General features: G+C 49.1%; 1 protein-coding gene across 2 annotated transcripts in view; it reads right to left on the bottom strand.

Moving 5' to 3' along the window:
* LOC135827298 (serine/arginine repetitive matrix protein 2-like) overlaps positions 1 to 17,500 on the bottom strand; it is a 36,958-nt gene that overhangs the window by 7,692 nt on the left and 11,766 nt on the right. Inside the window, exons 8-23 of one of the 2 annotated variants that reach the window (XM_065339825.1) lie at positions 17,481 to 17,500; positions 16,772 to 16,865; positions 14,987 to 15,075; positions 13,768 to 13,834; positions 13,042 to 13,142; positions 12,351 to 12,446; positions 11,783 to 11,881; positions 10,547 to 10,578; positions 8,725 to 9,030; positions 6,416 to 7,676; positions 5,407 to 5,745; positions 5,028 to 5,180; positions 3,933 to 4,038; positions 3,139 to 3,245; positions 2,688 to 2,808; positions 558 to 677 (exon numbers count right to left, since the gene is read on the bottom strand). The exon at positions 17,481 to 17,500 is cut by the window's right edge and continues 27 nt beyond it. In XM_065339825.1, coding sequence (XP_065195897.1) covers positions 558 to 677; positions 2,688 to 2,808; positions 3,139 to 3,245; positions 3,933 to 4,038; positions 5,028 to 5,180; positions 5,407 to 5,745; positions 6,416 to 7,676; positions 8,725 to 9,030; positions 10,547 to 10,578; positions 11,783 to 11,881; positions 12,351 to 12,446; positions 13,042 to 13,142; positions 13,768 to 13,834; positions 14,987 to 15,075; positions 16,772 to 16,865; positions 17,481 to 17,500 — 3,111 coding nt within the window. The remainder of the gene's footprint in view (positions 1 to 557; positions 678 to 2,687; positions 2,809 to 3,138; positions 3,246 to 3,932; positions 4,039 to 5,027; positions 5,181 to 5,406; positions 5,746 to 6,415; positions 7,677 to 8,724; positions 9,031 to 10,546; positions 10,579 to 11,782; positions 11,882 to 12,350; positions 12,447 to 13,041; positions 13,143 to 13,767; positions 13,835 to 14,986; positions 15,076 to 16,771; positions 16,866 to 17,480) is intronic. The other variant, XM_065339826.1, reaches the window with a different exon arrangement.

Here is a 17,500-nt window from a genome sequence, read left to right as displayed (position 1 = left end):
GGCCTTTCAATTTTGTTGAGCTGGAGGTAAAATGAGCCTGGCCGGGAGGGGGTGTACAGCTCAGCTGACAGCCTGGCAGGGAGCGCCTTGTCACCTTGGCTTGAGTGGTCAGCTGGCAGTGAAAGGGTTAAGTCAAAAAAACAGTTAACAGAGAGCCTTCCACATCTACAGTTGAACATCGATTATCCGCACATCGACTATCCGACCATTCGATTATCCGTAACAGTTTTTTTGGCCGCACGTGCCGTAGAGTACGCACTGTGCATATAGTGAGCCATTCAAAAAATACGAAAATTTTGAAAAGTAAAAAGTAAAAAGGTCGTGCGGCTAGTAATAACCACTGAAAGTGTGTGAGTGACAGTTTTTTTCTTATCCGGAACATTTGCCTTATCTGAACACCGCCTGACAGTTGTCTGCCCAGAGGTGGTCGGATAATCGATGTTCAACTGTATATTAATTCTAGGGATAATCACTGGATTAGAAAAACATTGAGCTGTATACACTATGGGAATTCTTTGGTCCTGGAGATCGGAGCACCGTTACCTAGGTTACATTACCTGTGGATCGCTGCCGCTAGCGTTGCCGTTGGTAACAGTGACGGAAGAGTTGCTACTGGCGATCTGCAGCAGGTGTGGCGGTGGTAGAGGCAGATCGTTGTCCAACATCATGTCGTTGATCTATGCCGGCGAAGAAGAAGAAGACAGACAGAGAGAGAGAGAGAGAGAGAGAGAGAGAGAGAGAGAGAGAGAGAGAGAGAGAGAGAGAGAGAGAGAGAGAGAGAGAGAGAGAGAGAGATGCATACCATGATCACCATGACGCCTGAAAGCAGGTGCATGATTTAACAAGCAGGTTGTCAGTCTAGATTTTATGCGCAGATGGAGAAAAAAGCGCAGAATTTTTGTAATGAGATGAAAAGCAGAAATAATAAGAAATAATAAGAAAAGATTAAATGAAAGCCTGCTCACAACCCCGCCCAGCCTTGCGAACGAGAGAGAGAGAGAGAGAGAGAGAGAGAGAGAGAGAGAGAGAGAGAGAGAGAGAGAGAGAGAGAGAGAGAGAGAGAGAGAGAGAGAGAGAGAGAGAGAAGAGAGGAGGAGGGGGGGGGGGGGGGAGAGAAGGGGAAAGAGACAGGCAGAGATAAATCGCCCATTCAAAATCCCATATTTCGCAGGTACAAAACCCGTTCTCGTACGTTAATGCAGGACCGGCGCTAGGAGTTTTGATCGGTCCGGCCAAACCCTAGCCTGTCACACAATGTGTATGATGGTGGCTACATACACTTTGTGTATGACGGTGGCTACATACACTTTGTGTATGATGGTGTCTACATACACTTTGTGTATGATGGTGGCTACACACAATTTGTGTATGATGGTGGCTACATACACTTTGTGTATGATGGTGGCTACATACACTTTGTGTATGATGGTGGCTACATACACTTTGTGTATGATGGTGGCTACATACACTTTGTGTATGACGGTGGCTACATACACTTTGTGTATGACGGTGGCTACATACACTTTGTATATGATGGTGGCTACATACACTTTGTGTATGATGGTGGCTACATACACTTTGTGTATGACGGTGGCTACATACACTTTGTGTATGATGGTGGCTACATACACTTTGTGTATGACGGAGGCTACATACACTTTGTGTATGATGGTGGCTACATACACTTTGTGTATGATGGTGGCTACATACACTTTGTGTATGATGGTGGCTACATACACTTTGTGTATGACGGTGGCTACATACACTTTGTGTATGATGGTGGCTACATACACTTTGTGTATGACGGTGGCTACATACACTTTGTGTATGATGGTGGCTACGCACACTTTGTGTATGATGGCGACACACACTTTGTGTATGATGATGGCAACACACACTTTGTCACAATGTGTATGATGGTGGCTACATACACTTTGTGTATGATGGTGGCTACGCACACTTTGTGTATGATGGCGACACACACTTTGTGTATGATGATGGCAACACACACTTTGTCACAATGTGTATGATGGTGGCTACATACACTTTGTGTATGACGGTGGCTACGCATTGATCTAACCAGCAGTAAACACAAGTCGGTTGCCAACAAAATGGTCCGGCCATAGCATGACCAGGCGGACCGGTTGCGCCGGGACTGTAATGAGCATCATCACACAAGGTTTTAAAAGAGCTTTATGCAGAGCTGCTATCACAGTGTGTACGGTAGCAGTGGACTCGACCTGCACAATCACGTACTGTAAATCCCTCAAGTTCAATCCCGTTTTGCAATTTTAAAAGTGAGTTTGAGCCTAAGTTCTGCCAAAATCAGATTTTGAAAGCCAGCGGGCCAATTTTTTTTCACGGTTCGCGTCAGACTCGGCTAGAGGCCGAGTTTTCCGCATCCGTAGGAACGCCACCACCCTTCAAGGATCAAGGCGCAGATGCAGCTCCTAAAGCGGTGGGAGGTGAGTAGATCAGCTCACCAGCAAGTGGTCAAAGACCGAAAATCCCATTCACTGCATCCATGTTTTCCTCGTGCCAGGCCACGAGTTCCCAGCGGGGCAATGTAAATCTTAATCAATGCACCGTACGTTATCCATGGATAGACAATGCTAAGGACATCACATGCAGCACCTAATGTTTTCTGAAATTAAGAGTATGCAGCGCTGGTTGGCTGGCACACGTACCAGTTCCTGTGGCGGCGAGGGCAGACCGTGGTCGCTGCCGGGCGTCTGGTGGTCGTGGCGACCGGGAGACCTATGATTGCTATGACGACGATGGTGTTGGTGGTGATTGCCTGCAGCTTGACTGGCGTCACGGTGTAACAGTACCACAGTGGTCACAGCAAACACATGCACAAACACACACAAACACATGCACAAACACATGCACAAACACATGCACAAACACACACACGACAAAATATATAACATGATGTCATTTGTATACGCAGTGATGTCATTTGTATACACAATGATGTCATTTGTATACGCATTGATGTCATTGGCATGCACACTGTCATCTGCATGACTCTACAATAGGCTCTGTAGAGCAGGGGAAGTCCCTAAAACAGAGTACTAGTAACCCCCAAGACACGGCTGCAAAACCATGATATTATTATGTGCACAGGTAACTCACTCAGACACAGCGCTGCCGGAAGGATGTCCATGAGCGGCGTTGACACCAGCTGCTGCTGCTGCGTGTGGACGGCCGGGAACGGGTTTCCGTGGCGACAATGGAGATTCCTGAGGAGAGCACGTAGAACACACACACAGAGAAATGAGAAAGAGAGAGAGAGAGAGATGCAAGGGTGTGTGTGGGGGGGGGGGGGGGGGGGGGAGGGGGATGGAGTAATCCAAATTCCGCTCAAGGCAAAAAAGGAGAAAAATGTTACGAGTTATATAACTAACCAGATAATAATACAGTCAGCGAGCGCGACAAAATGGCACAAAACTGACAAGGAGTTCTGAGACATTCAGCGACCTGACACACGTAACATTTTTTCCTTCTCCTTTTTTACCATAATTAAATTGGCTCACCATCCGAGTTCAACTTTCCACTCAAGGTCATAATAATTATTGGAAGCAGTCAGCACTCCAAGCGGATGAGCTTCGTACCTTGATATTGACACATCGTGACATGGAATGGAAATTCAGGTTTGTCCCTCTAACAACACCATGAGTATGTCCGTTGGTATGGAACAACCTCTGACAACTTCTTCTCCTTGGTTTTCCCTACTGAGTTATTCCTAGTTCTCCTTGGTTCCATGGCTCTCCAAGGGTACTACATGTATACCCTGATTTTATCTGATTCTACCTGGCACTCCCTGGCTCTCCCAGGTTCAAACTGCAAAGAGAGCCGCACACACATGCACACACGCACGCACACACCCACGCGTACACACACACACACACGCTGTCTGAGCTGCGCACCTTCGACTCGTCGTGCAGTTGCCGTGCCAACCACTCAGAGTTGGTATGTGCCTGACCGTCAGTGGGTGAGGGTGAGCGACCACGGTGTCGTGACTGCCCGCCGTATCTGTGACATGAACACACAGACACATGCACACACAGATGTGCAGACGCATGCACACGGATACACACACATAATTTTGCACACACGTTCATTCACGTGGTCGCCACGTACCATAGTCGCTCTAAGGGCCTGGTCAGACTGTGGCAACTTTCCAGTGCCTGACGAAAAAAGAAAAGTGTCCAGAATTAGAATCGCGATCACACTGCATATGTGGGGAGAATGAAAATTCAAAATTCATTTCGAGCGTCAAGTGGTAATCTCCACGAACGACGTCAAATTCCTTCACCTTGGGGATCGCCAACACCTTCAGTGCAATCCTTGCAACCATCCTTATGAGTTTTGTCGTTGTCCGTGGCCAATTAGCTCCTCGATATCGAGACGAAAAAATTAGTGAATATCAGCGTCAATGGCGTATCAGCGTCAACTCCTGTTTGGAGCGGAAAAGCGTGGTCCGTTCTTGCTCTTTTTTTTGGAGCATCAACTCTCGATTTTGCCGCTCTGGCGGTATGTTACTATGGAGGTTCATATTATAATCCGAGGATTATTTCGATTTTGCCGCAGTCTGACCAGGCCCTAACGTGCATAGAACAAAGAACAGTGGTTGCAAACAAAATTTCGGTTTGCGCGAGACTCTGCTGAAGGCCGAGTTTTACGCCTCGTAGGAACGTCACCACCCTCTAGGAACGCCACCACCCTCTAGGATGCATCGTAGGAACGTCACCACCCTCTAGGAACGTCACCACCCTCTAGGATCCAGATGCAGTGGGTGGGGGTCACAAGACGCATGACTACACTTTTTCGTTTCGTGAAAATTATCGAAAATGCCGGATGGCCCCAGGCGCTTCGCCCACATAGAGCATCTTGTTTATCTACTCTTGATGACATGCACCAGCCTTCCTACATCGGCCGTGCACCCCCCCCCCCCCCCCCCCCCCACACCCCACGCTACGCCCCTGGTCAAGGACCGAATGTGGCATGCACCGACCGCTTACCCGGGAGCAAACTCGGGTGGTGGTGTAACCGGAGGTCGCGACTCCTTTCTTGAACGTTCCGCTGGTGTGAGGCCGCTGAACGATTCGTAGGGTAGTCGATGTGACACGGGGCTCTCGTCATCCCGGAACCCGGTGCCTCCATCGCGTGGGCGGCTGTGTAAGATGTGTGTGGACGGAGTGGGTTGACGTACACATACAAAGACACACGCACGCATGCACACACATACACATGTACACACACATGCATGTTAAGTTTGCATAAACGATCACACGCGCACGCACACACACACACACCCGTGTACGCACGCACGCACACACGCACACACACGTACGCACATACACACACACACACTTCACGCACGTTTCCTTCTACACATACCGTGAAGCGGTGTGCGTGGCATCTCGGTCGTCGCGGCGATACGACGAATCGTCTCGTCTGTCCACGTGCGCCGCCAAACGGTCGTCATGACTCCTCGCGCCTCCACGCTGTCGCCCACCACCAGCACCACCACCATGGCCGTTCTCTCTGGAGAGCGTGGTCCGTGTGTTTGTGTGGTGACGGTCGTCAATTGTCGCGTCCCTGTGATGCCCGTCTCCAAAAGCGGCACCACCACCACCGCCGTCGCGAGTCTGGCGGAAATCGTAATCGATGATGCCGCCGCGGGAGGCCAGGGGCGACTCGCGGCCGTTGGAACGAGCTCCGCAACTGGACCTAGTCCTGCCAGACGGATAAGAAATGCACAAACACCAAAGCGTGTTCTTCCGAGCTTCTGGGCGCTTCAGAAGCAAGTTGGATTGGAATCTTTTAAAGACTTCTGGACACACGTGACAGATTTCAACAGGAGCAAGAAGGAGGGGATGAGCAGATGCAATCAGTGATGAGGTTGGGAAAACTACCACATGGCGCAGATCACGGTATCTCCCCCGATAAGGATCCCTTTACTTTTGGAGAGTCCTTCAAATAACGTCTAAAGGAAGGAAATGAACGTGAAAAGGGTGCTCAGAAGGTTTTACTATTTGAGGTTTTGACTTTCGAGCCACAATGCTCTTGTGTGTGCGTGTAGCTCCTCCAGCTTTCATAGAAATCTGGGTTTCACTTCAAATGCTGTTGTGGTGGTTTTTGCGTGCTGTATTTAGCTACACATGTTGGCAAGTTCAACGAACTTCAAACGTGTTCTCTCCATTTTAGTCAAGTGCAGCTAAACACCCTTTTCACGCGCACTGCAACCAAAAATAATAGCTTTCCAGAGAGTGGTTGTTTGTAAGAACTGGCTGGAGCATAGATCACAAGACAAATTTAGTATTTTTGAATACTGTGAATTTACTCAATGGCATCATATTGGTTGTTCGACACGTCCTTCACAATAGAGTTCGCTAATGTCACCTACCCATCTCTATGGCCGTTCTGTCTGTGCCCGTCCGCCGCACGGTCTCTCGGCTCCGGCGATCTCGAATACGCCCGATGATCGTGACCGGATTGTCCTCCTCGGCTGCTGCCATTATTACCATGGTAACGACCACTGTCACGCCGGTGATCGTCGTCATCACGTCGGCCGTTGTCATGGTGATGCGGCTGCTGCCCAGAGTATCGACGCGGTGGTGATCGACCGTCCCGGTTGTTGTCGTAGCGATCGTCGTACGCGTCGCCGCCGCGAGGATAGCGTCGATCCCTCTCGTCCGGCGACCGCGACGACTTGCGCCTGCCAACCCGCCTGTCGTCATGGTAGCGATCCCCATCGTCACGACGACCACGACCCGACGACGGCGCGTCGAACTCGTCCGGCGGATACCTGTGCCCGGTGGTGCCGCCACGACCGTCGTCGTGGTAACCGCGCGCATCGTCCCAGTGATACCGACGATCGCGGGGACTCGGCGAGCGTCGTCTCTGCTGCGGTGAGTGGCGTCGGTGATGCTGATGACGTTGAGTAGGCGGACTGTCAGCCATCGCGTGTCTTTGACTGTCAGGGGAGTAGCGCTGCTGCTGGTAACGTCGATCGCTATGATGGGGGATAGGAGGCGGCGATTGCCGACTATGATGGTGCTGATGCTGATGATGATGGTCGGACGGTGGCGGTGACGAGCGTTGCCGTCGGTGATTCGTTGCGGCACGCACGGACTCCGGCGAGATTCCGCCGTCGACGTCGTCCACCGCGGACGAGCGGTTCTGCAGGGTGCTTGCAATCGTCATGGAGTATCCCTCGCCGCCGCTGATGGTACGACGAAGCGCCCCGCCACCACTACCACCACCGTTGGCGCCGTGTCTCGGCGATGACGTCATAGAGATGCTGGCATGATGCTGTGCCGACGTCATGGTGCCGTGACCCGGGGGGAATCCCGTACCGTGCGGGCCGCCGCCGGTGGCCGCCCCCATGGGGGGAAGTCCCTTCCGCAGGGTGTCCGTGTCCTCGGCCATCATGTCGCCGTCGTGGAACATGGTCGGCCGGCCGTGGCGCTGCGGCTGGACGATGGGAAACGACGGGGGCGAGTCGACGACGCTCTCGCTCAGTATGGCCGACATTGTCAGGTGCTGCTGCTTCTGTAGATGGTGGTGATGCTGCTGCTGCTGCTGGTGGTGATGGAGGTCAGAGTGGTTGTTACTGCCCATGACGTGAGGGTTACGGCGGAAATGTTGCGGAGTGCTCGACGCATCTACAAGGTGCGAACGCAGGGAGAAAGGAGAGGTTTACTGCGAGCACAGAAGTGACAGACTCTTGGGCCAACACAGACACAGCCCAGATTCTCCAGTCAGGCAGGAGGGTAAGGCTGTGTTTACATGAGAAATTTCAACCCGGGTCGAGTTCAGCCCGGGTTGAAAGTCTGTACGACAAACAAAAGAGGTGAGCGTTTACATGAAGACAGTTGACCCGGGTCAAATACTGATATGCCGCCAAAAGTCCACTTCTACAGTCCTGTATGGTCACGTGAATCCGTTCGCGCGAAATTTGCATCTGCAGTGCTGTTCAAACCTGGCGCGAGATACGCACAGAAGTACGTTTGTACGATTTTCTTGACCCGGGTTGATTTCAACCCTCCCCTTGGGGGGAGGGTTGAAATCAACCCGGGGCGAAATTTCAACCCGGGTCAAGCGCAATGCGTCATGTAAACGCGCCATTCACTTTGTGCACATGGCGGGTTGAAATCTGACCCGGGTCGAACTCAACCCGGGTTGAAACGCTTCATGTAAACACAGCCTAAGGCAGGCAATGCAAATGTAGCACACTCGCGCCATGCACCAGGGATGAATTTATCCGGTATCGCATCGCAGTTTGCTACGCAAAATCGATCTACTGCTACTCAAAAATCACAGTGACACGCAGAAAACTGCCATACATACATGGACAGGCTATCCATGCTTTTTGTAGCTTACGCCACAATTGAGATTTTGCATAGCAAAAACTGCTATGCAAAAACCCGACAGTAAATTCATCCCTGTGCACTCATTTCATCCAGTTCTCGTTTATTGTGCGAAATAAAGTAAACCAACCAACCAACCTACCAACCAACCAACCAACCTACCAACCAACCAACCAACCAACCAACCAACCAACCAACCAACCTACCAGTCACACTATCACAAAACACACATGTAGGAACGCACGCGCGCACGCGCATGCATCCACCCACCCACCCACCCCACCCGCACACGCACCCACGCGCGCACGCACACACGCACACACACACACACATGGACCTGTACCTGAGCTCAGACTGCGCATGCTGATCGCCGACATTTCCTGCATCCAAGCCGCCGGCTGCTGCTGCTGTTGCTGCTGCTGCTGCTGCTGCAGTTGTTGCTGTTGTTGTTGGTGAAATTGATGAGGATGCCCAACGTCTGAATGTTGTTGTTGATGTGCTATTTGTTGAGCATTACCTCCGTTAGCTGGTGGCGGGGAGAGCGCTACACCGGAGTCGACCGTGGAGCGAGAGCCGTTAGACGGATGGCTATGATGCTGCTGGTGCTGCTGGTGCTGCTGCTGTTGATTGGAATGGTTAGGTTGTGGACCTGCAGTGCGGAGTGGAATACGCACAGAACACCGGTAAGTAAAGTCTCGGAGGCGCTTTGGATTCCAAGTGAAAACGTTGAGTCAAATTCAAAGCCCGCAAGAGTTCACACACTGGACATCACTTGAAATGTTCACCAAATTTTCGGGCTCATGATGGGCCAGGCCCAAACACTTGGTGAATACTTCAAGTGACGTCAGGGAGTTTTCTAGAACCGCCCCAACCGGTTTTCGACCGGTTGAAATTGTTGGCGACCGGTTGAAAAGTTACAAATCAGTTCCAACCGCCCGTACTTTTCTGTGGGTGAATGGAGCTGTGAATGGTCAAACGCTTTTTTCTGGACGGATACTTCCAGCGAAGCCGCGTGGGCTGGTACTAGGGTCACGAGTTTGTACGGTCGAACCGCGTCATTGAGCTGTAGCAACGGCGTTGCTACAGTCCAGCACCAAGAAATCTGTTAAATTGCTGTCGAGTGCCATATTTTGGTTGTATTTTGAAAAAAATTCCACGGGGGACCCCCACTCTTCATTGGACCGTAACCGGTTGGAAATTCGTACTACAATATACCCTGTCACGTGTATGCAGCAAAGAGACCATGTTTGAGTGTTTGAGTTGAGGTCTCTTGATAATGAGTAAATGACTGCAATGGAGTATGCGGGTGCTTAGACAAGTTTCTCATGTGAATTGGTACAGTAAGAAAGAACAAGCATGACTTGTGTGTATATTAGGGGTGAAAGTTGGCACTGAGATCCCGCGTTCGAGTACTCTGATTTTCTCCGATCGAATATTCGAGTATTCGAGTAGTATTCGAGTATTCTTCATCTCCTAAAAATTGCACACCGAGGGCCTTTTAACATCACATGATACAACCCTGATTGAACCGAAAGGCAGTCATTTTTCTCTGTTATATTGGTTGCTGGGTCATTTGGGCTCTCTCTCTACTCGTGAACAAATGTTCACCACACAGTCTGCACATCAATATCTGCCGACTGCTGCTCTGAAACTGCAGATTTCTGTGGTAAATGCATGTACCACGTATGAACGAGTACTCTGATTTATTCCGAGTACGATTATTTCTGAAAAAACCGAGCGAGTACTCGAGTATTCGGTATAATTGTTTCACCCCTAGTGTATAGCAGCGCGGGGTTCATTTACTTCAATAATACAGGGAAACCTGTCTAAGACGACCGCTCAAGGGACCTTCACACGGTGGTCTCTGTTACCAGGTGGTCTCCTTATCCAGGGTCATTCGACTGGAAATAGCATCCCTTGATCCTGGTTTTAGTGGTCTTCTAGGACAGGTCGTCGCCATATCCGAGTGGTTGCCTTGACAGGTTTTATTGTATATAACCGAGGACAGCGTGTGCACATCGTACAAGAAATTCTATGCAACATGCACGTGTGTTCACTTCAAAGACTTCCGTCTCCCACAGCCTTCACACCAAGAGCAGAAGGTAGACAAGAACAGTACCGCTGGCTGTCGTACAGCTCAACAGCCGCATCCTCTCGGCGCTTACCTGAGCCGGGTAGAATTCTCCCGCTTCTCGTCCTGCACCACCGCCGTGTACACCAACAACATACCAAAAAGCGTACAATTGTTACCATAGCAACATACACAGACAGTCATAGACATAAGAAAAGAGGATCAAAGAGCTACAAGTTACGATTATAATATCCACCAACACCACCAGTTACTTTACAATCGCTGAATAAGCTTATATGTGGTGTTAGTGGGTATTATAGCGTAACTTGTCACTCTTACTTTTTTTTATTTACTTTACTTGTCACTCTGTGGTCCTCTTTTCTTCTTATAAATTGGCTCTCCTTGGCTCTCCACCCGAGTCTAGTCATAGATGTAATTGTGTGTTCACACAATCGCATGCACACCTGGTATCATATAATAATAATAATCAGGCATGGTGGAGGTCTGCCACAAGCGAAACTTCCCAAGCTGGTCGCGTTTCAAAACACATTCGTATAGCTGGGGTAATGCGGACCTGCGGACCTTACTTTTTTTCTTTCTTTTTTTGACACCCACTCACTCCTTGTCCAGGGTCATTGGTCTGGGAAGAACACCCCTTGGTCTTAATAGTAGCGATGCCTCTAGGCCCAGCTTGCGCCGGCAAGTAACATGTTTGTTTGTTTGTATACTTTATTTGAATTCGCAAATCCAAACGAGCACAAATGCTCAATGACAAGACAGCGAATATGTTATTATGTTACAGGGAAGGAGGGTCGGGGAGAAAATGAGGACATGCAGCTACAGTGCAGCGTAGGTGGTACATGACTGTACTCTCAATCTGCATGCACATGTATGATGCAAGTAACCACACGCAGGGTGGAAGCTAACGGGACATGTACACAGACGTCCTTTTTTTTTGTGCTAATCAAAAATCAAAGATTGCTACACGAGATTAAGTATAGCAAAAACTGCTATGCAAAAAGCTACAAAGAAGTAATTCTCCGGCACAAATGGTGTTCGTTATATCAGGAGTCGACTGTACAGTCAGATCTCGCTTATCCAGTCGTCTTTTATCCGGGTCCCTCGCAATCCGGAAGAAAATCACTGGTCACCGATTTACAGCATATGCCATGCATACATACAGTAATATGTGTGTTCGGTTATCCGGTTCCCTCGCCTATCCGGATATTTTTTTGTGGAAAACGGATGTGTGCGGTTATGCGAGGTCTGACTATAATATTATGTCATTCGGATGTGTATTAAACACACTACAAACAAGTGAGCAGCGTACCTTTCCACTGGCTGTGACTCCACACTGGCTGAGACCTGCGCCGGGTGTGGAGCATGCTGTGCAGCAGCCGCTGCCGCTTTCTCCTTGTCTTTCCGACCACTGCTCATACATGGGGCATTCAAACAAGGCAAGAAAGCGGCATTTTTAAGCAACGTCTGTGCAGCTCAAACCAACACTATAATCTGAGGTCATACGTTTCTAAACATGCTCTCCTCATCTGACGCAGGGCAGTGCAAATCAAGGACAAGCTGAGATGAGGAAAGAATGGAGGACAGGAGAAGCACAAGGGGATCTGAAAAGAATGGTTCAACCGGTAACTATTATGGAGAACATGGAGGCAATATCGATCCACTGTGAATCTATCTATGAATATCTACAAGTGGAGGAAACGTCATGAAATGCTGTATTTTCCGCAGCAATAGCCGCAGTTTAAACACTTCTAATTGACCAGAAAAAAGGTCAGTGCGGATTATACGATGATCAAATGAATGGTGATATGCAGGGTGGATGTGTATATTTCGTGACAAAACATCTGGATGAGTTTTATACGGTACGGTAAATACGATACCTGAGACGTGCTCGAGTGTTGCGCAGAAAACCTCCCTTCTTGGCTTGTCGAGCGGCGGCAGCTGGTGGTGCTCCAGCAATGCCAGTCTCCTGTCTCCTGCGGTCGTGTCGGTCAGGATGAGAGAGAGAGAGAGAGAGAGAGAGAGAGAGAGAGAGTGTGCGTGTGTGAGTGTGTGTGTGTGTGTGTGTGTGTGAGTGTGAGTGTGTGTGTGTGTGTGTGTGTGTGTGTGTGTGTGTGTGTGTGTGTGTGTGTGTGTGTGTGTGTGTGTGTGAGAGAGAGTGTGTGTGTGTGAGAGCGAGAGTGTGTGTGTGTGTGTGTGTGCGTGCGTGTGCGTGTGAGAGAGAGTGCGTGAGAAAAAAAGATAGATGAAGAGGGAGGGAGAGAGAGAGAGGGGGGGGGGGGGAGGGGAGGGAGAGAAAAGGTTAATTTGCATTCATTGTGTGACAATCGCCATGCGCACAGAAGTACACGAGTTGAAGTATAAACTCTCCCAGCCTCGCAGCAGCAGCAGCAGCAGCAGCAGCAGCAGCAGCAGCAGCAACAGCAGCAGCAGCAGCAACAGCAGCAGCAGCAGCAGCAGCAGCAACAGCAGCAGCAGCAGCAGCAGCAGCAACAGCATCAACAGCAGCACCATCAGCTACTGCAGTACATGTCTAGAAGCAGCAGCAGCAACACACGGCACGGTACTCACGTTGTGTAGAAGGCGTGCGCGTCGACCGCACACTGCCACACGTACTTGCAATGCTTCTCTGAGCCGGTCAGAAACGCAAACGGTTTCTCCTTCACTTCGTCCTACACATGGTAACGAAATAGGAGGACAGACGAACATAATGAAAATTAACTATACGAAAACACACCAAGTCGACAGACTACATGACGCAGGACCTTCCATCATGCACTGTTGCAAATCTACCTGCCGGCAATCTGACATATTTATGTGCATTACTGCTCAATGAAATCCAGTCACAGTGTCAGTCAAGCACAGCGGGCGTAGCACAGCCCTTGACCTGCGAACACCAGGCAGTGAAATGATGCACGGCGCAAACTTGAGTGACGCGACTGGCTTTCACCGGGCTGCACTGTAGTATAGGGCGTTTTTCCTTGAACAGAAACACTCACAACTTTTCCGTCCACCTCTCTCCTGATGAACCCACACTCTCACTCCCGGGGATTGTAGTCAGGGGCATCGCACACGCTACGGTCGTCACGGTGATATTGACTATACCACTCCTTGCAACAGGCACTCTGTGAAGCCCCCCCCCTACCTTGGACTCTAAATTTCAGCAAAGCTACCCCCCCCCCCCCCCCACTCCACCAGTAAATTTTACTTCGGCTGGCAGACCAAACCAGCCTAAGATATCTTTCGAAAACCCTGAGGTTTGGAATGAATAGGACAACACACAACTCCGATGCTCACCTGAACTCTGTCCAGCTGACGAATAGTGAACTTGCGGCCTTTGTATGTGATGCGTGTAATCTTTGACCTAAAGTGTCAAGCACGCACACACATGCACGCACACACACACCGGCACACACAAAACACACAAACATGTGTATGTGCGTACACATACACACACACGCGCGCGCGCACACGCACACACACACAAACACACATAAACACACACACATATGCGTCGTACACACACACTTGAAAGAATCAGAAAGCGGTTCGGCCGTAACTCTGAGTTTCAGGTTTTTAGAGGATCATCAGATAGTCCATAGTTATACAGAGTATGCTATCAAGGGTATTCTAATTTCAGAAATTTTAGGTGCTCAATATTTTCGGTGTGAGGGCAAAAGGTGAACAGAAATTTCAGGTACAGAGAAGCAGTTCCCTATTGGATTATGTGTGTTAGTGTTTGTTCGGTGTATTGAAATTTTAGGTATGAAACAGACTCACCGAAAGTACCGAAAATAAAAGTACACCGAAAATTGGTGAAATTACAGTATTCAACACAGGACATACGACAGTGCAGTTGTCTAGATAGTGCACAATGCAATACAGTGATCATACAGCAATGACACCACCAAGTCCTTTTCCGCCGCATGCTGTCTGACGAGTGTTTCACACGAAACTCTGAGTAACGGCGGAAAGAGACTAGGTTGTGTCATTGCTGTGTGATCATTGTGATACTGGCTCTGTCCACTGGACCTTAGAGCTGCACTATATGCAGCCTGAAGACCTTAGACAATTGTTTAGTGCATAATGTACACGATTACTCCTCCCGCTACTGCATCAGCCTCTTGTACTGGCAAGCAAAAACGCAATACATCAAAAATTTAATTAGAATGAAAAGAGAGGAAAATGAACACAAAGTGCACTGGAACTCAATGAAAAGGAACGCATAGGGCAGTGGAACACAATGAGCATGGGTCCACCAATCGGAGAAGACCTCGTAGAGAAAATTACCAAAACCCAAACAAACAAGAACAATATAACCCCTCCCGCTACTGTATTATCACACCTCTCTCCACTTAGATATACCAGCGCTGCCTCCTATTCCACTGTCGTTGTCTGATGATTGGTTCAGCCATGAAACTCTGAGTCACAACGGAATTTGTTTGCCAAGGTTTTTATTGTGTGCCTTCGCGTAGTGCACAATGTATAATATCTTTATATCACCATGGTAACGTACCACAGAAAGCATGCCACCTGCTGGTGTTCACGTAGGATGCGAATACAGCTCGGCGTCAAGGCGATCGTCAGCCGAACACCTTTCGATCCCTGTACACACACACGTACGCACGCACGCGCACACACGCACGCACGCACACACACACACAAGGAGAAGACGATGCTCCATCAGTGAGTCTTAAGACATCCTTCAAAGCGGTGAACCCCTTGATAGGCGACAAGCCTCTGGGTCATCCTAATAAAGATATTATTATTATTAAGACTCCCATATGTACATGACACAATAGCCGCACTTGAATGTACCGCGCAAGTCCGCTGCAAACGCCCACTTCGCAGCAAACGCCCACCCCAGCGGGTCCATACAGTCGACCTACCCTTATAACGATAACCTCTATAACGATATTACCCTTATAACGATATTTTTCTGGCAAACCAAATCACTCCATTGATTTGTGTATACAATGCCTTATCTCTATAACAATATTGCTATAACGATATTACCCCTATAACGATATAAAATGGGCTGACCAATCGACATTTTCCATTTTATAACAATATCTAGCAGGGAATATGTAGAGCCTACTATCCAGGTAGGGCAAGCTTCACTTGATAAGTCGTTGGGACATGGCGAAATGCAATGGGGCACCAGTTGGCACCTTGCTGTGCACATAATGTGCATGTATGTCAGTTTTTTATGCTATGAAGAGTGTAAAAAAGAACAAAATCCATGAATTATGACGTATGTGTATGAAATGAACCAGTTACCCCTATAACAATATTACCCTTATAACAATATTTCTTGGCGTGACGCAAATATCGTTATAAGGGTAGGTCGACTGTACTATTTTCGTCTATTTCAGGTCAATATAGTTGTAAAAAAACTGGCATGAAGGTCGAATGCGTACGAAAACAAGTGTAATACCTACAAACTGCCTATGTCCTACCAGGAAGCTGTGCAAAAGCGATTGTCATTATCTTGCTGCAAAGAGAAACTTCTGTCGAGATTTCCTTTCATTCGATAAAAGAGTCGTATTTGTGGTAGTTCGCTCTCCACGTGGTAATGCCGTCGAATCCATCTGGTTTTCATGAAATTTCTGCAGTGCCAATGATGTCGCGCTTTCAGAACGGAACAGTGATTGTTCTGACGAAGCGTCAGTCAACGACTTGACTGGTCGCAGTATTGCAGTTGCAAGTCGAACAGGGCATGTCACAGAAGCTACACCTACAAAGTCGCTGCTAACTTGTTGAAACTCTGAAATGCTCGAGAAGAACACTTGCCTTTGAGCGTGGTGTGATTTCAAAATGATGGCTTGAAGCATCGTCAGAAGTGTATTTGGTTCCTGGCTGACGTCCTGCAATACTCCGTTCTTTGCTACCTTGTTATTCGGAAGAAACACCCGTTTGATTTTGCGTAATAAAACAACCATCATCATAAAATCACTACGAGCTAGCTCGTGGCTAGTGCCCCAAAACCAGGAAAGTGGACATAGTTCACCGTAGCAAAGCGCTCTTCGCGCTACGGTGTGAGATGCACTTTCGTACAGTAGGGGTGACAGTGCATGGGGTCAGTGTGCACAGGCCAGCAGATCTTGCAAAATGGGGTGGGCGTTTGCAACGGACTTTACGGTAACCGAGACTGACCCGCTTGCAATGGTTGCGCCAGTACACGTGTACCCGGCGGGTTTGAAATCCTAGAGCAGACGCTGCAGTGCTGTAGTCGTGGCGATATTACGGTATGCCACATGGCGGGCTGGAACACTCACCACACTGGCACGCGGTCACTCACCTCCACCACGTGTACATCCGCGCCGTACATATCCAGCAGGCGAATACGGTCGAGGAAAGCCAGCTCCGACTCGGCCGGGGTCATGCCTTGACAACTGAACACATACACAGAGCGCAAACACACACACACACACACACACACACACACACACACACACACACACGCAAACACACACACACACACACACACACGCACACACACACGCACACACACGCACGCACGCACACACAGCACAACAAACATGCAACGTCGTTCACCGAACAGCAAACGTTGTGTTCCCACGTGTGTACCCGCACAGGAGAATGAGAACTCATCTGCAACTCCACCATCTCCCTTGGAGTAGCTAGCTTTTCTTGTTATGTGCTGAAACACCATCACTAGGGTCTCTAGTGTAAAGTAACGTTTGCACGTCCACGTTACAACTGGCTACACAATTGCATTGAGAAAGACAATCAGCGTTAATAGAGAAGTTTCGCTCGTGCCAAGCCATCACCTTGCCTGACTATACCAGGGAGGCAGAAGCAGCGCCATTAACTAACGGCGCAGGTGAGGTGGTAAGTCTCACGACCAATGCCCGATCATGGGGCGAACCTCGTTAGCTGCATCCATGTTGCGCTCACTCCGAGTAGATCTCTAGTGTACTGTGCATTTCGGCAGATTGTTGGATATCATTTCGTCACCAAAAAGAAATGTGCTTCGAAGTACTCACAAGCTTGACTGATGAAGCTG

The sequence above is a fragment of the Sycon ciliatum genome, chromosome 11 (assembly GCF_964019385.1).
Source record: "Sycon ciliatum chromosome 11, ocSycCili1.1, whole genome shotgun sequence".
Taxonomy (NCBI): Eukaryota; Metazoa; Porifera; class Calcarea; order Leucosolenida; family Sycettidae; genus Sycon; species Sycon ciliatum.
The sequence above is the reverse complement of the archived record's forward strand: the minus strand, read 5'-3'. Positions and strand labels throughout refer to the sequence as shown.